A 26,865-nucleotide genomic window follows, 5' to 3' on the forward strand; every position below is an offset into this window, starting at 1 on the left:
TCATCAATTTGTACTTTCCACATATGCCGGTCTATACTTCCCTCTAAAGTCATACCTGTGTTTTTAAATTTTCCCTTTTCTGTCCACTTTTCCATATTCTCAGTTTCTACATCACATCTCTCCTTTAAATACTAATATGGCTCTCCACTCCCAAGAGAAAAATCCAGATTCCTTACTATGTCACTTAAGCCGTTAACAGTTTAGCTTTCTCTATTCCATCCTCATTCCCCCTATATACCACCCTAGGCTCCAACCACTCTGAGCTTCCTGACAGTCCCATAAGGGGATAAAAAAGCCCTTTCAAATCTCCTGCCTTGGCTGGGCATGGTGGCTCACGCTTGTAATCCCAGCACTTTGGGAGGCCGAGGCAGGCAAATCACCTGAGGTCAGGAGTTCAAGACCAGCCTGGCCAACATGGTGAAACCCCATCTCCACTAAAAATACAAAAATTACTTGGGCATGGTGGCATGCGCCTGTAATCCCGGCTACTTGGGAGGCTGAGGCAGGAGAATCACTTGAACCCAGGAGGCAGAGGCTGCAGTGAGCCGAGATAGTGCCACGGCACTCCAGCCTGGGCAACAGTGAGACTCTGTCTCAAAACAACAACAACAACAACTCCTGCCTTTATACTCAGTTAATTCTACCTACAAAGTTTTCTACCATTTCAGCCTAGATGGTCCTACTTGTCTATCAAGATCCCAGTTCAACATCACTAGTTTGGGAAAGTCTTCCAAAATCCCCCAAGACAGATATGGTCATTATCTATTCTGAGCTTTGTGAATATCTCCAATAGAGTACCTATTAAATAATGCAAAATTTTTTTCTCCCTTCCTAGAGTATGACTGCTTCCAAGGTAAAGACCAAGTTTTACTCAACTCTGTAGCCACAGTATACAAAAATAGGCAATGATGTTAATAAAGTGATTTCAAAGGCAGTGAAGATGATATCACCTTTGGACATACTTGTTTTAAATTAATAGATATCCTAATACAAAACCTAATAGAAGAGGAATTTATATACTATTAGCCTAGATTCTGAAACTGATGACTAAATTTTTGTTAAACTAGAGGTCATCTGCCACAATCATGAACTCTTCTACATCCTGGGTCCAGCAATAAAAGCATAATAGTCATTTAGTGCACACGAATAACACAAGAAAAATATTTTTTAAATATACTAAATATAAAAATACACTAATGAAGTTCCCCATTCATCCTGAATGCCTAAAATTAACATTTTAGAGAGAAAGAAGCAGTATATAGGTAACTTTATATTTCCCATCATTTGTAGATAATAAAAAGGCTTAAAAAACCACATTGGTTAGAACTTGGCCTCTCTCCCCATGAGCTATGCCTTGATGACAGTTAAGAACTTGAACTTCATATCCAAACTTAAACTCCGTAAAGGTGACCAAAACTTAAACTCCATAAAGGTGACCAAAAAGGTATTTAATGTTCATAGACTGCCAAATAACTAAATTTATTCACTTTATAAAGTAAACACAAATCAACAATGTATTGGGGCTTCAAAGAGTGAGACTTGAGAACCTAGAACCAACCCAATCCTGGGGGTGCTATGTGGCTACCTACTCCTCTTCCCTACCCTTGGGACAGACAATCAAGTATTCTTAGCAGCCCACTTGACTTACATGTACATAAAGATCATCTAAATCAATAAGATTAAATTGTAGAAGTACTGCTGCAACTCTGTATAAAGATGATGGTGTCTCGCCATTTGGTTCCTAGAAATATAAAAAAAAAAGTTTCCATTTAGTGCAGAAAGGACAATTAAAGCAATATCCTTCACCTACCAATAATTAAGAACAATTAGATCAAATACTCTAGGCCAAGAAAATGCTTCACTGCTCTTCCTTATCTTACCAAATATCTGAATTCAATACAAGGATTATTATGCCAACATCCCTTTTCACATTGGAACATCTTCTGAAGAACACAGGAAAGCAATTTCAAAAATGGACACAATTTACAGTGCAGGTTAACATTTAAATAAAATCTCACAGCTGAATAGCATAAGTGAGATTTTATAATGCACAAGATTTAGTCTGCAGTTCTGTTTATATGTGTGTTTTCTTTTCTGTTTTTTTGTGTGTTTTTTGGTTTTGGGGGGTTTTTTTTGAGACAGGATCTCACTCTGTCACCCAGTCTGGAGTGCAGTGGCATGGTCATGGCTCACTGCAGTCCTGACCTCTCAGGCTCAAGCGATCCTCCCACCTCAGCCTCCTGAGTAGCTGGAACTACAGGTATATGCCACCACACCCAGCTTTTTTTTTTTTTAGTAGAGATGGGGTCTCACTATGTTGCCCAGGCTGATCTCGAACTCCTGGGCTCTAGCGATCCTCCCACCTCAGCCTCCCAAAGTGATGAGATTACAGGCATGAGCGACCATGCCTGGCTGATACACATGTGTGTTTTCTTAACTTGCTTTTTCAAGTTAGTTCTTAGTGGAGACGCAGATAGACAAACTGTCAAGTGCAGAAGAACCATCAGCATTTGCTTTATATTTTTCTTCCTTTAATTTTATTTCTTGGGTTTTATGCTAAGTATATCTGGCTGTCAGCTGATGTTCTCCACAAAACAGGTGTACATAAATATTACAGATGAATAAATCGATGTTTTCAAGTACAGAATGGCAAAGTCAATTCCAGGCCAGCCATGAGGACCCTACATAGAAACATAAGAATCTTTGAATGCTATCAATTTTCAAAGCTAATTTTAACACTGCTGAGGTCAGATGAATGGAACAGTGAAGTGAGAATAACTGGCAATAACTAACTGGCCAAATGTAAATAAAAAGCAAACAGTAACAATACACTATGTTCTTTTTATAGTCAATACTGAAAATGAGACCTTTGTATGTGAGGTTCCTCCCACAATTATGATATTATGCAAATAAAATACAAAGCTAACCAAACTAATGTGCATCATTTATAGAAGGCATTGTTTCACTCTATTTTTAAAAAACAGATGAGATGTCTTCAATGTAACAATAGTTTCCTAATTCTAATTTGCTTACAGGCCAGGCACAGTGGCTCACGCCTGTAATCCCAACACTTTGCAAGGCCAAGGTGGGCAGATCACCTGAGGTCAGGAGTTCGAGATCAACCCGGACAACACAATGAAACCCCGTCTCTCCTAAAAATACAAAAATTAGCCAGGCGTGGTGGCAGGCACCTGTAATACCAGCTACCTGGGAGGCTGAAGCAGGAGAATCACTTCAGCCCGGGAGGCGGAGGCTGCAGTGAGCCAAGATCACGCCACTGCACTCCAGCCTGGGCGACAAAGAGAGACTCCATCTCAAAATAATTTTAAAAACATGTAAAAATAAATGCTTATAAATGGTTACTTAGTAGCAAAACATTTTCCCATAAAAATGAATTGTGGCCAGGGTTTCAAAACAAACTCACAAAAGCTTATTTAACTTATTGACAACCTGTCCTCCACTACCTGACTTGAATGTACCAGGGCCACATTCATTACTCCCTTCATTCTTGTTTAAATACATCACCACCATATGCCCCACACTCTCATCCACATACTGTCATGCACAGTCCCTGTTCTGTCCCATCATACCTTTCCACATCCTTGAAATACTTCCACGGAATCATATGGAATTCATGATCCATTCTCAGCAAAATTCCCTATATCCAAATTTCTCATCTAAAGGTTCTTTTCACCGTGGTGCTCACACAGAGCCTGGTTCACCCTGAGAACAGCCCTGCTATTGTAACGCAGTTAACTGGTAGCTGTTTTCCTCAGACGCCTCACACTACCAGGCCTGGAGGTGATGTGGCAGTTTTCTTTTTGCTTGTTATTGTTGCTTCCAGACTATTCTCCCTCTATCCACCCAGCTTTGAATTTCATATCACTCACTACTCCCTCACTATTGTTGCAATCTAGTTTCATTCTGTTGTGGTCAGAGATGATATTTTGCATGATTTCAACTGAGACTTGTTTTGTGGCCTAATATATGGTCTATTCTAAAGAATGTTCCATGTGCTTTGAGAAGAATGTAGATTCTGTTGTTGTGTGTAATGTTCTATATATGTAACGTTGTTCAAATGTTCTATTTTCTTACTCATCTTTTGTCAAGTAATGGTTAGTTGTTCTAACCATTAATGAAAGTAGGGTATGGAAATGTCCAATAATTACACAACTATGTTTCCTTCAAGTCTGCCAATGTTTGCTTCAAATACTCTGGGGCTCTGTTGTTTGGTACAGGTATGTTTATAACTGTTATATCTTCTCAATGGGTTATCCATTTTATATTATATAATGTTTTTCACTGTCTCTTGTAACAACTTATTGTCTTAAAGTCTACTTTGATATTAGCATAGCCACCCCAGGTCTCTCCAGCACAATGCTTGCACAGAATATGTTTCCATACTTTCAGTTACAAGCTATTTGTATCTCTAAATCTAAAGTGAGTTCCTTATACACAGTACGTAACTGGATCATGATTTTTTATACATTCTGCCAAACTCTTGCCTTTTAATTGGTGGGTTTAATCCATTTACATTCAAAATAATTATAGATAAGGATGAACTTCTATCATTTTGCTACCTGTTTTCTGTCATATTTTTGTTCCTCATTTCCTCTATCACTGCCTTTTTTGTTTGATTTTGTGTGTGTGCACCATTTTGATCCCCTTCTTTTTTCTGTTTAGTTTTTAATTATTTTCTTAGTGGTTCCTTTGGGTATAATAATTAACATTTTAAACTTAAAACAACCTAGTTTGAATTAATACCAACTTCACTTCAATAGTGTACAAAACCTCTGCACCTATACATCCCTGCCCCTCCCCATCTATTGTTAGTCACAAATTACATTTTTATAGTGTGCCATTTGACAGATTTATAACCTGGGTGATGGGATGAATTGTACCCCAAACCTCAGCATCACACAATATACCCAGGTAACAAACCTGCACATGTACCCCGAGTCTAAAATAAAAGTTGAAATTATCTTTTTAAAGATTCATAATTATTATGTATTTGTCTTTTAAGTCATATAGGAAAAAAAGAGGACTTACAAACCACAAATGCAATAGTACTGGCCTTTATATTTTACCTAGAGTTACTTTAACCAGTGTTCTTTCTTTGGCTTGGCTTCTTCTACCTGCTCAATTCTACTGTTGAACCTCTACAGTGAATTTCTTATTTCAGTTATTGTACTTTTCAATTCCAGAATTTGTTTGGTTCCTTTTCATAATTTTTATCTCTTTATGGATGTTCTCTATTTATTTGGTGAGACAGCACACTCCTGGTTTCCTTTAGCTCATAAAGCATTTTAGGACTATTGATTTCAATTCCTTATCTAGGCTGGGCACAGTGACTCACACCTGTAATCCCAGCACTCTGGGAGGCCGAGGCAGGCAGATCAACTGAGGTCAGGAGTTTGAAACCAGCCTGGCCAACACGGTGAAACCCTGTCTTTACTATAAAGACAAAAATTAGTCAGGCATGGTGGTGCGCACCTGTAGTCCCAGCTGTACTCAGGAGGTTGAGGCAGGAGAATCACTTGAAACCTGGAGACAGAGGTTGCAGTGAGCCGAGATTGTGCCACTGCACTTCAGCCTGGATGACAGAGGGAGACTCTGTCTCAAAAAAAAACAAAAAAAAAAAACTGGACATATTTAATATTATGTAGCAACTATGGAGATTAGATTCTTCTCCACCCCCAAATACCCAGAGGTTGGTTGATGCTGCTTATTGTGGATTTATTGTTGTGTGTGTGTGTTTAGTGACTTTTATAAACTTTTTTTGTAAAGTTTGTATTCTTCATCACGTGTGGCCACTTGAATCTATGTTCTGTTAGCTTAGTGACCAACTAGTATATTGACAGTTTTTTTAAAGGCCTGGAGCAAAAATAAATGGGAAAAGAGAGTGCATTAGAACATTCCTCAAAGTTTGGCCAGACCATTCACAGCTCTGCCTCAGTCTTCACTTCCTGCCTACTCAGACCCAGAAGAGAAAGCTTAGGGTCTCTGTTGGCCTTTTCTGGGCATGTGCCCAGCTCTGAGCATAAGCATGACCTTCTTATGGTATATATGACAACTTTTTAAAAAGCTCTTTTTCCCCATGTATCTCTTTTTCTAATGTCTTCCTTCTCAGGCTTTTTGGTCTCACTACTGCTTGTCTCAGTTGTTGTCCCTTGCTCCAGGCCATTACAGACAATAATTGTGCCTTTAAGTGCTTTTGGCAAAAGCCATACCAGCCCTGAGAATACTCCCAGTCAAAAGATACAAAAGTAGGCCCCTATGTGGGTCCTTCAGGGAGCAGGTAGCCAGATTAAAACCCAAAAACACAATTCTTTGCTCCCTCTAGCATTAGCAACCTGCACCAGGAGTGTGGGCTTCTATCACCATGGCCACCACTGATCTGGGTGTGGGGGCTAGTAGACAGGCAATTTAAAATGCCACAGCACTCTCAATTAACTTTGTAGAGCTCTAGAATATAGTAAAAAAAAAAAAACTTACACCAACCAGGGAAAGGACTGGGGAAGAATAAGACAGCAGCAAAGTTGACTGATAGTTTTTTCCACTTCGTTATGTTGTTTTTGTGGCGAGACAGAGCTCTGGAGTTCCCTACTATGCCACTTTCAGTGATGTCCTATTGATGCCATTTATGGATCCTTGAGTCTACTGCCCTTCATTTTGCAACAATATTAGCCTCTGTCACTCTCTCTGACTACAATTCTTAACTTTTGGAGATTTTCATATACATGTAGGTGAGCCTTCTACCATGTAACCTCTTGGTTCTCCTGAACCCTTTCTCTTCCAAAGATCTTCTATACCCTATCTTAACCACTTACTCCATATCCTAAATCTTATTATTACCACTAATGACAATCCTTCCATAATGCCAATTTCATGTATCTGTCCTCAAATGGGCCCTTAATGCTGCTGGACAATCATGTTCCATTTGTCTTAGCCATTCACTCAACTATATCATGTATCACTTAACAACGGAGATACAGTCAATGCCTCTTTAGAGCATACTTACACAAGCCTATATGGTACATAACCTACTACACATGTAGGCTATATGGAATACTCTATGGCTCCTAGGCTACAAACCTGTACAGCAAGTTACTATATTGAATACTATAGGCAACTGTAACACAATGATAAGTGTTTGTGTATCTAAACCTATCTAAACACAGAAAAGGAACAAAAAAATTACAGTATAAAATATTTAAAATGGTATACCTGTGTAGGACACCCACCAAGAATGGAGTGTGCAGGATCAGAAGTTGCTCTGGGTAAGTTAGTAAGTGAATATGAAGGTCTAAGACATTGCTGTACACTACTATATATTTTATAAACACTATATACTTAGGTTACATTAAATTATTTTAATATTTCTTTCTTCAATAAATTAAAATAAATTAAGCTTAGTTACTGTAACTTTCTTACCTTATAAGCTTTTTAATATTTTTTAACTTTTTGACTTTTTTGTAATAATGCTTAGCTTAAAACACACATTGTACAGCTGTACAAAAATATGTTTTCTTTATATCCTTATTCTATAAGCTTTTTTGTACTTTTAAGATTTGCTGGACAGGCACAGTGGCTCACGCCTGTAATCCCAGCACTTTGGGAGGCCGAGGCAGGCGGATCACCTGAGGTCAGGAGTTTAAGACCAGCCTGGCCAATATGGTGAAACTCCATCTCTACTAAAAATACAAAAAATTAGCCAGGCTTAGTGGCAGGCGCCTGTAATCCCAGCTACTTGGGAGGCTGAGGCAGGAGAATGGCTTGAACCCAGGAGGCAGAGGCTGCAGTGAGGCCGAGATTGTGCCACTGCACTCCAGCATGGGCAAGGAGAACAAAACTCCGTCGCAAAAAAAAAAAAAAAAAAAAAAAAAAAGATTTTTTAAGCTTTTTAAACATTTTTGTTAAAAACTAAGACACAAACACACACGTGAGCCCAGGCCTACACAGGATCAGAATCATCAGTATCACTGTCTTCCATCTCCACATCTTGTCCCACTAGAAGATGTTTAGGGGCAATAACACTCATGAAGCGGTCATCTATGATGACAATGTCTTCTTCTGGAATACCTCCTGAAGGACCTGAGGCTCTTCTTGAGGAGGTGTCACTCTTTTCAGAAATATGTCCATGCTACGATGGTTTGCCTGGTTTGTTTGTTTCATCACAGATTCGCTTGTAAGCAGATAATGCGCCATGTACATTCCTCTCTATTAATAAAAACCTTGGTCAGCATTGGGGTCCATGTTTTCAAACTTTTTTTTTTTTTTTGAGATGGAGTCTTGCTCTGTCACCCAGGCTGCAGTGCAGTGGCACGATCTCGGCTCACTGCAATCTCCACCTCTCGCGTTCAAGTGATTCTCCTGCCTCAGCCACCCTAGTAGCCGGGATTACAGGTCTGCACCACCATGCCCAGCTAATTTTTCCGTTTTTGGGTAGAGACAGGGTTTCTCCATGTTGGCCAGGCTGGTCTCGAACTCCTGACCTCAAGTGATCCACCCATCTCGGCTTCCCAAAGTGCTGGTATTACAGGCGTGAGCTACTGTGCCTGGCCCACGTTTTCAAACTTTTTAAGGAGCTTGCTGAAAAGCTTCTGCTAAACCCTTTACTGTGAATTTTCTTGGGGGTTCTTCTCCTGTAGTTTCCTTTTCTTGGGCCTCTTCTTCAGCTACGTGTTCCTGTTTCATTATAATCTTATGCAACCACTGTCATATATGTGGTCCATTGTTGACCGAAACATCATTGTGCAGCACATAACTGTACTTCCCTACCTTCTCTCCTAACCTCCAATACCTCCCTCTCTCATCCTCTCAGCTGATGTCCTTGCTTTCTACTTCAGTAAGAAAATTAGATCAATTAGACTTCTACAAACTCCCAATCACACCTACCCAACTATATCTACATATATTGCCTTTATACCTGTTATGATAAACTCTCTATCCTCCTATATCAAGTTAATCCACCCATTTAAGCACCAAACTCCATTTTCTCTATCCTCAAGAACACCGCTCCAAATAATTCTCACCTCTCTCCCCTGTAACACCAGCTCTCCACTTTCCACTCAGTCATACCCATCAGAATACAAATGCGTTCTCTCTCCCATCTTAAAAAAATCTCGAACCCACTTCCCTTGCCATCTACCATCCCATTTGGTCTGCACCCCTTTGTAGCAACTGCTTGATAAAGTTGTCAATTGTCACTGTCTCCAATTCTACTCTTTCCATTATCTCTTAATATCACCCAATTCCACCAAAACTGCTAGTTTTGACCTCCCTCCAATGGTTAATTTTCAGTCCTTAAATGACCTATCAGAGGCATTTGATGGTTAATCATTCCTTCCTCTATTTAGCTTCCAAAATGCCACATTCTCTCTTTTCCTCCTACTTTACATGTTGTTCCTCATCTACCTTATTTGCTGGTTCCTCGTCTTCTCCTAGACCCTTAACACTGGATTGCCCCAAGCCTTAGTCCTTGGTTCTCTTCTCTTGCCTCTCTGTATACAACCCTTAGTGATTTCATCCAATGTCATATATTTAAATAGCATCTACATGCTTTTGATGCCCACATTTCTATTTCTGGCCTGGTCTATTCTCTTGAACACCAGGTCCGTATATCCAATTATTTACTCAGATCCATGTGGGGAAAAGAAAGAGAGATCAGATTGTTACTGCATCTGTGTAGAAAGAAGTAGACATAGGAGACTCCATTTTGTTCTGTACTAAGAAAAATTCTTCTGCCTTGAGATGCTGTTAATCTGTAACCCTACCCCCAACCCTGTGCTCCCTGGAACATGTGCTGTGTCAACTCAGGGTTAAATGGATTAAGGGCTGTGCAAGGTGTGCTTTGTTAAACAAATGCTTGAAGGCAGCATGCTTGTTAAGAGTCATCACCACTCCCTAATCTCAAGTACCCAGGGACACAAAACACTGCACACAAAACACTGCGGAAGGCTGCAGGGACCCCTGCCTAGGAAAGCCAGGTATTGTCCAAGGTTTCTCTCCACGTGATAGCCTGAGATATGGCCTCGTGGGAAGGGGAAGACCTGACCGTCCCCCAGCCCGACACCCTTAAAGGGTCTGTGCTGAAGAGGATTAGTAAAAGAGGAAGGAACGCCTCCTTGCAGTTGAGACAAGAGGAAGGCATCTGTCTCCTGCTCCTCCCTGGGCAATGGAATGTCTCGGTGTAAAACCCGATCATATATTCCATCTACTGAGATAGGGGAAAACCGCCTTAGGGCTGGAGGTGGGACATGCGGGTGGCAATACTGCTCTTTAAGGCATTGAGATGTTTATGTGTATACATATCCAAAGCACAATACTTAATTCTTTACCTTGTTTATGATGCAGAGACCTTTGTTCACGTGTTTACCTGCTGACCTTCTCTCCACTATTATCCTATGATCCCGCCACATCTCCCTCTCCGAGAAACACCCAATAATGATCAATAAATACTAAGGGAACTCAGAGGCCAGCATGGATCCTCCGTATGCTGAACGCCGGTCCCCTGGGCCCCCTTTTTTTCTTTCTCTATACTTTGTCTCTGTGTCTCTTTCTTTTCCAAGTCTCTCGTTCCACCTAACGAAAAACACCCACAGGTGTGGAGGGGCAACCCACCCCTTCAGATCCATATATCGATTATCTACATTTGGATGTCTAAGAGACATCTCAAACTTAACATGCGCAAAGTGAATTCCTAATTCTCCCTCCCAACACTCCAAACCCAATCTACCTGAAATTTTCCCTAAGTTGGTGACAACACTATCTTTTTAACTGCTCAGTCCAAAAAACTTCAGAATAGTCCTTAACTCTACTTTCTCACATCCTGTATCCAATCCATCAGCAAACACTATTGGTTTACCTTCAAATACATTCAGAATCTCATCAATATCCACTGCTGCCACACACAATCAGACTGATCCATTGAAAATCTAAGTAACCACACACACACATGCATTCTCTCTCTCTCTCTCTCTCACCACAGACACACATGTACACACCCAACTCACGTCACCATTGGAGGCTGCTATTAAAGAAACTCCTTACTCTGATAGCTCGTAATTAGTGGGAAAATATTAATCATTTGTCCTGCCTTTCCAGTAGGAACCGTATTTCAAGGAAAGCAAACAGCCTGAGTTAGTAAGGGACAACTCTTCTTTATTAGAAGAATGACAGCTAATAAATATATAGGGCATGATAAAATTAGTAAATCATCAATTTGGAACCCCTAAAGGGAAAGGTGGCTCAAGCAAAGGTCATCCATAAACCATTTAATGTAAAGTTGATGAGAAACTGGATATTCCCAGGCTGCCAAAGTATCAACCTGCAGATAATTTGTTATTGAAGGGAAAGGTGGTGGGGGGGTGGGGGGATGCCATTGTATAACTGAGGAATCAGACTATCACAAACTTACTGAACCATTTAAAGACAGTCGAACATTAGATGTTACATAATCTATAAAGTATTTTTGCCATTAAATATTTTGCCTTTAGACCTAACTCCAAGTATAGAACAAATACAGGAAATAAAGAACAAATAAGATGAAAAAGCAATTAGATAAATCCAAAAGATGAGGTCTTCTAGGAATGGTCTCATCAATAAGTCAATGCCATTAAAAAATGGAGAAGGTGGGGAACTATTCTAAATTAAAAGAGACGAAGAATCTTGACAATCAAATACAACATGTGGTCTTTGATTAGATCATCATGTGAACATACCAGGTGTAAAATGCATTTTGGGGATAATTTGGAAAATATGAATACAGTCTAGGTTTATTATACGACAGTAATCTAATTATGTTATGAAATTGATCCTGGAGGATCACCTGAGGTCGGGAATTCGGGACCAGCCTGACCAACATGGAGAAACCCCACCTCTACTAAAAATACAAAATTAGACAGGCGTGGTGGCAGCCACCTGTAATCCCAGCTACTCAGGAGGCTGAGGCAGGAGAATCGCTTAAACCCAGGAGGCAGAGGTTGCGATGAGCCGAGATTGCGCCATGCGCTCCAGCCTGGGCAACAGGAGTGAAACTCCATTCAAAAAAAGAAAAAAAAAGGAAAATGCCCTTCCTTTTAAAAACCGTAAACTATAGTATTTAGGGAGAAGCTTTCATGATATTTGTAACATAAATTAATATTTTTAATATGGCAACATGTTAATAAACTTAATTGTAAGTAATGGGGTTATAAGTATTCATTATATTATTCACTCTTTTCTACATTTGAAAATGTTCACAATAAAATGAGAGAGAAACAAAATGTAAAGCTAAGTTAGATCACATCACTACCCTACTCAAAACCCTCCACTGACTTCACTCAGTATCAAAATCAAAAACCTTGCACTGGCTCTGTGATCTCATCCCCCACATCTCTGACCTCATCTCCTACTGTTCTACTCAATCACTCTGATACATCCACACTGACCTCCTTACTGTTCTTCAACACATCAGGCATGCTCACACCTTAGAGCCATTGCATTGACTGTTCCCTTGGCCTAGAGGCTCTTCCTCAGACATCTATACAGTTTACATCCTCATATCCTTCATGTCTTTGCTTAAATCTCAACTTTTCAATGAGTATTCTCACTATTCCAGTTAAAATTGCAACCTACCACTCCTGATCTTATCTTGCTCTGTATTTTTCCCCATCTCATTAATTATTTTCTAACATATAATTTACTCAGAATCTAAACATCAAAAAAGTAAGAATTTCTGTTTACAGATATAGCCTCAGTACCTAGTACACTACCTTGCACAAATATAGATGCTCAATCTATATTTCTTAAATGAATGAATTTGGGGTATGTATAATAGGGTTGAACCATGGTACTACCATTACTACTATTACTGTGTTTTGAATCCAGAAATCAAAGGGCAATATGGATGAGACCTATCACCTCCTCTTCCTTTCCTGTAACAAGACAACTCCAGACAAGTTTGTCTTCTGGTACCTTCACACTTTCTTGTACTCCCTTCCTGTCCTTTGTGCTGTCTCTCATGCTGTCCCCAAATCCTCTACTGTACAAGTTGAGTATCCCTCATCTAAAATGCCTGGGACCAGAAGTGTTTTAGATTTTGGAATTTTTTTTCAGATTTTGGAATATTTGCATACTGGTTGAGCATCCCAAATCTGAAAACCCAAAATCCAAAATGCTCCAATCATCTCCTTTGAACATCATTCAGTGCTCAAAAAGTTTTGGATTTCGGAGCTTTGTGGATTTGGGATGCTCAATCTCTCACTGTCGTCGATATCATAGAATAATACTAGCATTAAGGGGAAAAAAAAAGAAGCCTATTAATCCAAATAAGACCCAGCTGGTCAACATATGAGTTGGGGAAAAGGATTGTGAACATTTTCAGGTAGTGATGGGAAAGGGGTATGGTGGAATTAGGCCAGGGACCAATACACAGATTGACCATATATGCTTGGGAGCCAACTCTCAAGGTTACATCACCTAAGCAGTTCCTGATTTTCATAGCTTTCCTTACTTTACCTTCAAGGCCAAAACTTTTCAAAAATATCTGACATTTCTTCCCCTACCCTCAGTGGCCCTTAAAACTGCAGATTCTCACAATGACAAGACTTTTTTTTTTTTTTTTTTTTTTTTTGAGACAGAGTTTCGCTCTTGTTGCCCAGGCTGGAGTGCAATGGCATGATCTCGGCTCACCACTACCTCCACCTCCTGGGTTCAAGCAATTCTCCTGCCTCAGCCTCCCGAGTAGCTGGGATTACAGGCATGCGCCACCACGCCCGGCTAATTTTGTATTTTTAGTAGAGACAAGGTTTTTCCACGTTGTTCAGGCTGCTCTCAAACTCCCAACCTCAGGTGATCCACCTGCCTCGCCCTCCAAAAATGCTGGAATTACAGGCGTAAGCTACCACGCCTGGCCCATAAGACAGTTCTAACAATAGAAACAAAGGGATGGTATTACATAGAGCAATATGAGGGTTAGTCATTCCAAGAACAAGTTATTTCTAAATTAAGTATTTCTTGGGTAAGTATTTCTTATATAAGAAAAATGGTCGTTGTCTACAAAAAAAAAAGATTATTCAAATACTGTTGACCCCCCCGGGTATATGTTAATTCAGCTCAAAAAAGTTACATTATTTATAAGGAATGTTTTCATACAAAAAGATTTTCATTCTAAAACTCACATTCAACTAACCTGATATTATGCAGGTCATCATTATTCACTGTCATATGCTCTCAAACCCACAGTCTCCAAAGCCCTAATTTAAATTTTAATTAATCATGCACAAGTTAAATTTCAGCCAACCTGTCACTAAAGCAGTTGGCTTCATGTACTCAAGCCCAGAGCAATCATGGTGGCTCTTAAAATCTGATAGAATGCTTGAATCTCTCTTTCCCAATACCAAGAGTGGACTTTCTGAGACGGAGTTTTACTCTTATTGCCTAGGCTGGAGTGCAGTGGCACGATCTCGGCTCACAGCAACCTCCACCTCCCAGGTTCAAGAGATTCTCCTGACTCAGCCTCCCGAGTAGTGGGGATTACAGGTGCCTGCCACCACGCCTGGCTAATTTTTTTTTGTATTTTTAGCAGAGGCAGGGTTTCGCCATGTTGGCCAGGCTGGTCTCAAACTCCTGACCTCAGGTGATCTGCCCGCCTCAGCCTCCCAAAGTGCTGGGATTACAGGCGTGAGCCACTGCACCCAGCCGCCACTGCTCATTTTTGAACAAAGGTATTATGCTCCTGCCCAAAAACCCTACCATGTCTCTTGTTTGGTATTGAAAAGCTATATGCTTTTAAACTGTCGTCTGCTTTCTCTTCTGTCTGCTGGAGCATCCCAGATCATAGAAAATACAAGATGAGCAAAGGCAGTAGGTACTATATCATTTAAGAATACTAAAAGGAATTATCTTATTATCCTGACCTCACACTCCAAGAGTATAGAAACAGACACTCCTCTACACCAGAGTAACCTCAGTGCCTAGCAAACAGCATAATCATAAACATTCAATGAATGCTTTCTGACTAGCTGACTATCCCAGGCAAGTAAACAAATTAGCAGAGCTATACCAAAAGGTAAATGGAGGCCTTATTACATTAAAATCCTCCATGCTATCAAGAGAATTGTCTTCCTAAAACATAGATCACTCGTTTACAATTAGTGAGCATTTACTATAGGCTAGGCAATAAATTAATCCATAGGAATTAGTAAAACATAGAACCTGCCCTATATGGTTTACAATCTGGCAAAGGAGATAGATACAGTTTATTCACCTGCCCTATATGGTTTACAGTCTGGCAAAGGAGATAGATACAGTTTATTCTAAGATAATCTGATAGGTGTTAGAAGTTATGTGTCAAGTTTTATGAGAATACAGATTAAGAAGTGACTAATTCTGCATGGGTAAAGAGTCAGCTAAGCCTTTACAGAACAAGCAGCATTTGCTCTTAAAGAATAAATAGGAGTTCACAAGATGAAGAAAGGAGAAGTGAGAGGGTTGGGTAAGAATGGTTTCTTAGTTATAAGGAACTACAGGAACAAAGGTTCATAGCAATATCTATATCTAAGTTCAAGAAATGGCTAGTCACTTAATATGACTAGAATATTAGATTTAAGAAAAAAATAACTATAAAGATAAGGCCGGAAAGAACAGTGCCAAATTGTGAAGAGCTATTTCTGCCACATTTAGAAGTTTGAATTTCATCCTAGAAGTAAAGGTTTTTGACCAGTGAAGTGCCTCAGTTAGGTCTCTTTAAGAAAGCAACAATAACAATAATATGAAAGATGGATTGAAGTAGAAATAATCAGAGACACAGATTAGCTTGACCGCTATTTTAGTGGCTTAAGGGAATGATATAAGATGTGCCTTGAATATTTATTCACATCCCTAAAAAATTCCAATAGCCATTGTTTATAAAACAAAATTCTTGATCCAAGCACAGTGGCACACGACTGTAGTCCCAGCTACTTGGGAGGCTGAGGTGGGAGGCTCACTTCGGACCAGGAGTCTGAGACTAGTCTGGGTGAGATCCCATCTCAAAATAAAAAATAAATAAATAAAAATAAGATTCTAACTCTTAACACAGTATTCAAAGCCTGTGACAATCTGAAGTACACATACCTTCCCAATTTCATTTCCTGTCCCTTCTTTTCCCATCTTACAACCCAGCCACATCAGACTATGAACCATTCCTTCTATCTCTATATATTCACACTGCCACATCTTGATTCTCACATTGTTTGTTACTTATGCAGAGAAAACCTTAATGAACTCCTATTCATCCTTCAAGGACCAGGTTTAAAAAAAGACACATCTATAAAGTCTTCCCTGACTCCACCTCTCCCAAGGCAAAACTTAATAATTCTTTCCTCTAGGCTTTCACATCACATCATTCATACTACCAATATAGTACTTATCACATTGCATTGTTAGCTATCCATTTATCTATCTCTTCTGCTAGAACGCCTGAGATGAGACCAATCATTTACAAATAAAACAAATTAAATTATATAAACAAGATTAAGAAATCAATCTCTAAATATACATACATACACGTTTTTCTTTACCTGGTAAAACTTGAATTTGAACCCAAGAATATGACACAGTGTTTGCGGTTCACACATACTCATGTAAGATTCTAACAAAGATATAAAGAAGTCATCGTGTTCTGGCCTGCATTCAAACACTTCTAAAATGACATCCAAAACTCTATTGGGATCCAGATTAAAGCATCCTGCAACAGATGAGACATACAAAAATTTAAAAATGATTATACATCATTTCTAGTGAAGCCATTAATTTTCAGGAATAACTCATATAGCAAGATAAAAATGTTTTTAAAAACAACTTTCTTTACAAATTTGCTTCCTCTCTCCCAGAGGGAAATAAATCCACTACACATTTTTACAGATGAGAATGTGACTTTCCCAGAATCACAGAACGGGTTAATGACAGAGCTGGGTCAGTATAGTCCAGGACCAGTGATACCAGTCAAATAAACATTCCTCTATGCCACACTTTGCCTCATCAGTTCTTGATTACTCGGGCTAGTGAAACAGGTCCACATTATTAATTCTTGGAAAAACACGAAAATCAAACAATGCATTTTACAAATTAAGCAACTAAAGGGTTTTTTTTTTTAATGTTTTAGGCAGAAGTATTTGGAATGCTGATAAACAGTTAAAAGTCCAGGTTCACAAAAGTGGACCATCATTTTAAAAATCATTTTTATTTTATCTTACATATACTACAGAACTATAAAATATACCACTGATTTATATCCATGGCTTTTAGTAGCATTCTAAAGGGAAAAGTGGTATGCTATTTATCCTAACAGATCAAAGAATACCAAGGGAGTTGGAGGCTCCTGGTTTACGTCAGTTCCCACATGCCTTTCATCAAGCTGAATGAGATTCTAGTATTTTAAAATATGTATATTTCATTAAACATAGTCCCTAAATGCAAGCTAACCACTTCATTGGGCTAACAAATAAACACTGATTTCTTCTAATACTGGAGGAAAAAAGAACTGTGATAAATTTAGGGACATATGTTACATCTAAACACTTATACCTTATGGATGAGTTAGGGGATTTTTCCAAGAAAATTCCTATGTAATTTCCATAGGTTGTATGTCCCAACCCTTTGGTAAGATGATATCTCCAGTTACTTATATTAACGCCACACTTATTTATATTAAATGCTATAAAACTAATGTCATTTCACGTTTCATACTACCTTAGCAATCACTTAGAAAACCAAATCCTCCAAATACAAGTTTTCCCTCTTTTTATGAGATCCAAACTTAAGAACACATTTTCTTCCGCTTCTCATACTAAGGAAAAGAAGGACTAAAGCAGTGATCATGTCTTACTCAAAAAAAGCTCCATATTTTCATAAACTCTCCAAAAAGACGTTTCCCTGAAGTTCTAGGAAGAAAACTTCTAAATATTTTTACCTCCCCCTGTACTTCAAAAAAGTATGGCCTATGAATATAAAAGTGATTCGAAAATAGCAATTAAGATCCTTAAATGCTGCTGATGGCAATGAAAAATGGTACAACCACTTTGTAAAATTGGCAAGTTTCTTTAAAATTTAAACTTATACCTACCATATGACCCAGCCTAGGTATTTACCCAAGAGAAATAAATGTCTATGTCAATACAAAGATTTGTACACAAATGTTCACGGCAGGTTTATCTGTAATATACAATACTCCTCAAACGTCCATCAACATATAAATGGATAAGCAATTTGCCGTATAGGATAAGTGGAGTAAGGAAAAGTACAGTGGACATACTCAGCAATAAAAAGGGAAGAACTACTGATACAGGTAACAGTATGAAAGAATCACAAAATAATTATGCTGAATGAAATAAGCCAGACAAAAACAGTACACACTGTACGATTCCATTTATAGACAAATTCTAGAAAAAGCAAATTAATCTACAGTAACAAAAAGCAGATCAGGCCGGGCATGGCAGCTCACACCTGTAATCTCAGCATTTTGGAAGGTCAAGGCGGGTAGATCACTTGAGTCCAGATGTTTGAGACCAGCCTCAGCAACATGGCAAAACCCTGTCACTACAAAAAATTAGCCAGGCATGGTGGCACATGCCTGTAGTCCCAGCTACTCAGGAGGCTGAGGCGGAAGGATTACTTGAGCCAGGGAGACAGAGGCTGCAGTGAGTCAAGAAGAAGAAAATTGAGGGGGAATGGGAGAAATGTGCACTATCTTGTTTGTGGTGTTTTCACAGATGTATACATATGTTAAAACTCAAATTGCACACCTTAAATATGTGCATTTTACTGTATGTCAATGAAGCCTCAACAAAGATGAAAAATGCCTTCACACTGCTGTAACACTGATGATAGATTATGGAAGTAAGATCTAGCAAATTCTCAAATCATGTAACTTCTCCTACATTAACTAAATATAAAAAATTAAATCACTAAATAAAAATGAATTAACACTCTATCACAGAAGACAAAAGAGACACTGAATATAATTTTTGGCAAACTGGCTGGCTTATAATTACCCATTAGGCTACATACACAAAACTCATAAATAAAGAATAGAACAGCAACATGTTAGATTAAAATCTTTTAAGTGCTTCATTCACATTGCTTTTAAGTTTACATTTTCAGTATGCTGAAATGTGAACCACTAGCATTATGTTTTATTTAACAGCATTACTCCATCAAGGCTATTCTATCAGTGACCTTTACTATCAACTACCCACTTTCCTTCTAAGTGCAATTTAAGGCAGTAATCTGAAACAAGAGGTATGTGCACTTTTACTTATAACAGGTATCACCTTTGCATCTTTCATTAAAGAAAAACTGGCTCATGAGTTTTCTATTACATATCTCAGGTGCCGTAAGTCCAATTAATTTTATCCATAAGATAGAAAAGGTAGCCAATTGAAGGTTTAGAAAATTATTTTCATTTATTATTATTTTTAGAGACAGGGTCCCGCTCTGTTGCCCACGCTGGAGTGTAGTGGTGCATTCATAGCTCACTGCAACCTCACACTCCTGGGCTCAAGTGATCTTCCCATCTCAGCCTCCCAATTGGCCAGGACTACAGATGCAAACCAACATGTCTGGCTAACTTTTTTGTAGAGATGGGGTCTCACTATGTTGCCCAGGCTGGTCTCAAACTCCTAGTCTCAAGTGATCCTCCTGCCTTACCCTCCCAAAGTGCTGGGATTGCAAGCATGAGCCACCATGCCCAGCTGAAAATTATTTTTAAAATCTTAGCGTTTTAAGTAACAGTTAAACTAGTTCATATACAGTGAGACTCTAATAATAATCAGTAAGTTTGAATATCCAAAATGTTTCCCTAATGGCAGCTGTAGTAGAACATAAGCAGTCTTGTATGCAAACATCTTAGAAGAGCTTTGTCCAGCCCAAGCACTGATAATCATGTGATCTTTACAGAGACCACAAACCTAGCTCCCTACCTCTACCACCAGCTACATTAATACACACAGAAATTTATATATATATACACATATATTTTTTTACATATACATACATACACACACACACACACACAAACACACACACATATGCCTTTATGCCTTTTGAGGAACAAACAAGAAACCATATTTAAAGAGAATAAGTGGAAAAATAAAGAAACTGCAGATCTACAATGGCCATAGATGCCCTCCTTCATTTAAATAAGTATTAAATAACTACCCACTATGTGCCAGGTGCTTGTGATTCTCCGGGAAAATAGAACAGAGGAGAGAGGGGGGATAAACACAAAGAGGCAAGAGAAAATTTCAGGGGTAGTGGGAGGAATGTGCGTTATCTTGTTTGTGGTATTTTCACAGATGTATACATATATTAAAAGTCAAATTGTACACTTTAAATATAAGCATTCTACTATATGTCAATGAAGCCTGAATAAAGCTGAAAAACTATAGCGATTAATAAAATGGTTACGCTACCCTTGAGAAGAGTTCACACCTTTTGAATGATACATCTTTGAAGAAATGCAGGAAAAAGCAACTGGAGTTTCCCCAAAGATAGAAAAAATAACCAGTTATGTTACAGCGACACCAACTAGGGGCAAGAAATATGATCAAACTGACAATGACTGTTGTAGAAATTAGGCCAAATTGAGATCTTAACAGGAAAATAAAAGACCAAGATAATATTGCAGACATAACTAGGAGAGATGTCCAGCCTATAAATTTCAGGCAAGAAAACGGAATTATAGCCTCAATCATCATGTTCCTGAGAGAATGGACCTTAGGAGACAAAGAAAATCATGTTTTTAACAAAATGAAATGATCTACAATGTAGAAAGAGTTTCTTTAGAAGCTAATAAAAATCTATGCTAGACTATTTCTAAGAAACACTATTTGCAAAAAAAACTGCACATCTCAAAGCAAGAACCAATGAATAACAAAATAAAAGTATGATCTAAAAAACAGTAACAAGGCCAGGCATGGTGGCTCACGCCTGTAATCCCAGCAATTTAGGAGGCCAAGGCAGGTAGATAGCTTGAGCTCAGGAGTTCGAGACCTGCCAGGGCAACATGGCAAAACCCCGTCTCTACAAAAAATACAAAAATTAGACGGGCATGGTGGTGTGTGCCTGTAGTACCAGCTATTTGGGAGGCTGAGGTGGGAGGATGGCTTGAGTCCAAAAGGCAGATGTTGCAGTGAGCCAAGACTGTACCACTGCAATCCAGCTTGGGCAACAGAGCCAGACCCTGTCTCAAAACAAAAATAAAATAAATAACAACAACAAAAAACCCCTATAGTTGGAAACACTAATTGCTGTCTTCTTTTTCATACTATGAAGGGAAAACTTCTAACATATAGCCAAGAAACTTCAATAATGTAAAAATTTAAGTAAATAAGGCAGCCAACTTCCCTTTCAAAGAAATAGGAAAAAGGTGGCACAATAAGATGTGTCTAAGCTGAATGGACCCTATATTCAGATTGAACCAAAGATAAAATACTAAATACACTCAAAATCATGTAGTCAAAGGGGTGAAATGTCCCATAATCTATCCAAAAATAAAAATCATTTGGCTTAAGGATTTATTTTGTTTTTAATGTTACTCTGGTCACTTGAGAGACTGAAGAGGCAAAGACTCTCACTCTACCCTTCCCTAGCCAAATCTATACCCTTTGACACCAGGCAACAAATGAAGGTCTTGAGGTTTGGTGAAGAAAGCTCTGGTTCTGCGAGCAAAGGTAAAGGGGTTAGAGCCTAGGCCAAAAAGGTCCTGGACCACTAAAATCCAAAAGCAGGAAGAACCATTTTCACTCTCTAAAGCTACGCTCAAATAAGCTAGCTCCGTGATTAGTTGTTAGGCAGAACTTTTGATTTAGAGCAAGAATCAGCAAACTATGGCTCGTGGGTTAAATCCATTTAGCGGTCTGTTTTTGTAAATAACATTTTATTGGCACACAGTCACATTTATTTATGTACTATCTATAGCTGTTTTTACGCTGTTTTTACACTACAATGGCAGAATTAAGTAGTTACAACAGAAACCATATGGTCCACAAAGCCGAAAAATATTTACTATCTCACCCTTTATAGAACACACTTGCTGACCACTGATTTAGAAGGAAAGGAAAGAACACTTAGCAACCACTTGTTTTGATTATATATATTTAAAGTGTACAGCATGATGCTCTGATTTTTTTTGAAGAGCATCCAAAAGAGTAGAGTTCTTACCGTTTAGTTCAGCAAACAAAGGAGTCCACCTGTGATATCCTTTCCTCTAATTTCTAAAAGATGTTTTTTTGCCATCTTCAAGCTATGGCCATTTGTATGGTGTCTATGACTCGGCAGCTGAATAGTCTACTGTTCACTATTCATTCGTATTTAATAAGTTGTTCAAATTTAGTGTCAGATCACAATCACCATGCAGATGCATAATGGTTCTGCTTCCTTGCTTGCGCATGCAGTAAACAGCCCCAAGTTATCCAGCAGAATATAAAAAATTTTGATGTGCCAGAATCTTTTAGGAGCAAATAACTGCCTTTTTTTTTTTTTTTTTTTTTTGAGACAGTGTCTCACTCTGTCACCCAGGCTGGAGTGCAGTGGCACGATCTCTGCTCACTGCAACCTCCACCTCCTAGGTTCAAGTGATTCTCCTGCCCAAGCCTTCAGAGTAGCTGGGATTACAGGCATGTGCCACCATGCCCAACTAATTTTTGTGTTTTTAGTAGAGACAGGGTTTTACCATGTTGGCCAGGCTGGTCTCAAATTCCAGACCTCAGGTGATCTGCCCACCTCGGCCACCCAAAGTGCTGGGATTACAGGCTTGAGCCACCGCATCCAGCCAAATAACTGCCTTTTAACTAAAGGATGATAAGTAAGGATTTATCCTGGTCAGACCAAGTACCCTGAAAGTATGTGCACCTAAAATGTATACTGCCCAAACTAGGTATCAGTTTCTGACACTGGCTGATGAAGGAGGTATTACCTGTCTAGACTGTTCCTGAACAGAAAACAATGGGAATAAACACAGAGAAACCTATCCAAAGAGGCCATGAAAAATAGGATGCTGGTCAGTGAGGTGTTCTGGACAGAATGAGACAAGGCCTGGATGAAGTCTGCACTAAGAGGGACTCCAATAAATGCTAACAACACTGAAAGAATACTCATTGGAATTGAAGTTTCAACCTCTATTTTCACATCAATGAAAAGTTTCATTCAGGCCGTGTCCGGGGGCTCACACCTGTAATCCCAACACTTTGGGAGGCTGAGGCAGGTAGATCACTTGAGGCCAGGAGTTCGAGACCAGCCCAGCCAACTTGGTGAAACCCCAACTCTACTAAAAACACACACACACAAAAATAGCTGGGCATGGTGGTGCACGCCTGTAATCCCAGCTACTCGGGAGGCTGAGGCACGAGAATCGTTTGAACCTGGGAGGCAGAGGTTGCGGATAGCCAAGATTGTACCACTGCACTCTAGCCTGGGCAACAAAGCGAGACTCTGTCTCAAAAAAATAAAAGTTCATTTCTCAGACAATTGGGGGAGGAGGAAATCACCTAGTCAGAGATAAATAAACACTGAGACAGGAAGATGAACTTTCTAAAATTCTCCATATCAGGAAAAAAATGCTAAGAGTCAGTATAGATTATACAAGAATAGAGGAAATATTCATTCCTTTTTTACCCAGTATTTATTTATCACCTACATACCAAGTATTAAGGATAAGGTACCAAACAAAACCCCAGTCCTCACAGAGCCTACATCACAGGTGGAGGGGGAGGAGGTACAGAGCATATTATATGGTGATATGTGCAAAAAAGAAAAATAATCAGAGAATAGCAGGGAGTTTTGACAGGGGTGGGCAGGGAAGGCTTCACTAAGAAGGTGACATTTGACTGCTACTTGGTGGGTTAAAATATAGGTTTAGCCCAATAAATCAATTGTTTATACTCATAGACTGTCCATATACCTCATGAGCTTGCAGTTGTGCTTGTTACACTGTTCTTCAGAAACAGGATCATAGCCTGTTCTCCCTGAGAGCAAAGTTCAAGAAAAGTAAGTAGTGTACATTTTCTAGTAAGATAAAAGAACACCTTCAAGAAAAAATCCCTCTTTGAAATGTTCCCAAAATAACAAAGGAATAAAAAGGTATAAACTCACAAGAAATAGAAGAAACAGATGTCAACAAAAAAGGATATAAAGTAAAAAAAAACAAAAAAACAAAAACATAGCACAGAATTTTTATGTGGGGAATACTATCTTAAGTAAGTACGACAGGATACAAGGAAAGACAAACTTATAGCAAAGCAGTACTGAAAACCTTCTCAAGCTAGATCAAAAAACACTCAGGAAAGTGTGGCCCCTACCCTAGAAAGAACAGAAAGGGGCTGGGCACAGTGGCTCAAGCCTGCAATCCCAGCACTTTGGGAGGCCAAGGCGGGCGGATCACCTGAGGTCATGAGTTTGAGACCAACCTGGCCAACATGGCGAAACTCCATCTCTACTAAAAATACAAAAATTAGCTGGGTGTGTTGGCTGGAGTCCCAGCTACTCAGGAGGCTGAGGCAGGAGAACTGCTTGAACCCGGGAGGCAGAGGTTGCAGTGAGCTGGGATTGCGCCACTGCACTCCAGCCTGGGTGACGGAGTGAGACTCCATCTAAAAAAAAGAAAAAAGAAAAAAAAGAGAAAGAAAGAACAGAAAGGAACTAAGGAACCACCATGGGAAGGTTTTTAAAAATGGGTCACTGCCACACAGTTAAGCAAGAGTCCCACAGCCCTAGGGGGCCACCCATCTTGGTGTTAAATTGACAACTGGAAGAAACAACAAAGACACTAGATCAGCTGCCAGAACTAGATTAACTTCAAAGAAAAGAGTAAATTTAAACAAAAGGCTATTTAGTTGGGCACAGTGGCTCATGCCTGTAATCCCAGTACTTTGGGAGGCCAAGGCAGAAGGATCGCTTGAGCCCATGAGTTCAAGACCAGCCTGGGCATAGCGAGACCCCGTCTCTTAAAAAATAAATAAACAAAAATTTAAAAAATAAACTAAAAGCTACTTACTTGTTGGTAAGAACAAAGGTGATTATAGTAAATATAGTTTTAATTGGATTCCTACACAAAGCACTAGAGGAAGGAGATAAGGATTGGGACACCTTCTCCCTCTTTCTTAGTCATATATAAACTCCAAAAAAAGAGAAAGAACCAAGAAGCTGAGGATAAGCACCCCTAAGAAACAACTAGTGAGGCACAAAATATGACTCCTCTGGCAGGTCTCAAGACCCAGGTACTGCAAAATCTTCCCTAAGATAGCACAACACCTAGTAAATAATAAAAAAAACTCTTTCTACCTCAGGAAAATCTGGATTACCCTATTTTTCTAGTGCTCATTCATCTTTTCTACAGAAGTCAACTACTTCTTCCAAATGCTCAATGCAAATAAAAAGAAAACAGTAATGCTACAGGAATTCTACTTAAAGGGTAGGGAGAATAATAACTTTCCTATCTGTTACACTTTTACAACAGCTGTTGCACTTACTTTAAAAGGCTACTATAAAGATAAAATAAGTATCAAAGTCCCTTGTAAAGTTATTTTGAAAATCAAGTTCAAAATTACACATCTGTAGGTTTCAAAAGTTCACTGAAGATTTACTGTATTAAAGTTTTCATGTTTGCTTTTTGGTCCTCCATAAAATGGTTGAGAAATACTTAAAAATAGAAATACTAGAGAAACATAGGGCACTCTATCAGAACAGTCCATCCTGTTCTTTGTCATCCATTCTCTTTTGAAAGTGTTGGCTTACCACACAGGATCCCCTCCACAAAAAAGAAAGACTAGACAGAGCAGGACCTAATATTAACATACAAGGTATAGTGACAATAAGATTTCTCACAAATATCATGCTAAATTTTATAATTATTGATAAACCATTAAAAGTAAAAGCTAAACACCTCTCCCATTCCTTAACTGAAAAAAAAAAATAGATGGAATGCACTCATTTTGTCTTTATGGATATTCTCCAATAGCTAAAATAACTTGTTACCTTAACAACACACACTATACAGATAAATGTCTTACCTATTAAAGATTTGATATTTTCTAAGATTAAATCACTAGTAATACTTCCAGATAAATCTTGCCCCAATTCAGCAATCAGCTTGGCATAACCTTCATTCTCTTCTCTTAACAAATTGAATTTTTGCTGCTTATAACTGAAATCAGATAAATATCATTAAGGGGATAAAATTAATTTTAATTAACAAGCTTGCACAGAGTACTGTATTCTCACTGAATTTTCTTATCTCCAACCTACAGCAATCCTAAGAATAGTTGTTGAAAGTTTACCTCTTTGTGTACCTTTTAGAGTAGAAAATAACAGTGATTCATATGAGAACCCCAATATTAATTACATAGGGAAAACCAGTAACACAAGAAAAGGATATTGTTAATATCAGGGAACAATAACATATCACTATTTCCATCTCTAAGAATATACCCTGAGTATAGCCACAGTCATAAATTATTTTATTGCTAATGATGAAAGCATGAGTATTATTTTAACTTTGAATATGGGCAAAAGTAACAAAGGTTTTGCACAGGTAAAGGTCACTGATGACTCAATATTAGGCTACTTTTAGAAGGCAAAAAACACAAGACATGCTAACCACAAACAAAAAAAACAATCTTCAAAGTCCCCTTAGAAGCTACTAGCATTCAAAATATGAACGAAAAAACATACTCAGATACTTGATCTGCAACATAAGATACGTGTACTTACAAGAGTTTTGTCTTGATTTTAACTGACTTTTGATTGAATTGCTGTGATTGTTTGATAAGCCCTAATGATTCCAGTGTTTCTGGATCCAGGCGTTCCTTTAGAACTGTGTCTGAAACTAAATACTGTATTAAAAAA

General features: G+C 38.7%; 1 protein-coding gene across 33 annotated transcripts in view; it reads right to left on the reverse strand.

The window, feature by feature from the left end:
* THOC2 (THO complex subunit 2) overlaps nt 1-26,865 on the reverse strand; it is a 133,087-nt gene that overhangs the window by 69,728 nt on the left and 36,494 nt on the right. For 32 of the 33 annotated variants that reach the window (XR_010154894.1, XR_010154893.1, XR_010154887.1 and 29 more), the window contains exons 6-9: nt 26,731-26,852; nt 26,031-26,164; nt 16,545-16,711; nt 1,649-1,741 (exon numbers count right to left, since the gene is read on the reverse strand). Coding sequence is in view for 19 of the 33 variants with exons in the window: in XM_016943321.3 (XP_016798810.1) it covers nt 1,649-1,741; nt 16,545-16,711; nt 26,031-26,164; nt 26,731-26,852 (516 nt within the window). In the remaining 14 variants the exon portion in view is untranslated. The remainder of the gene's footprint in view (nt 1-1,648; nt 1,742-16,544; nt 16,712-26,030; nt 26,165-26,730; nt 26,853-26,865) is intronic. The other variant, XM_063804859.1, reaches the window with a different exon arrangement.

This window comes from Pan troglodytes, chromosome X (genome assembly GCF_028858775.2).
Source record: "Pan troglodytes isolate AG18354 chromosome X, NHGRI_mPanTro3-v2.0_pri, whole genome shotgun sequence".
In the NCBI taxonomy this organism is placed as follows: Eukaryota; Metazoa; Chordata; class Mammalia; order Primates; family Hominidae; genus Pan; species Pan troglodytes.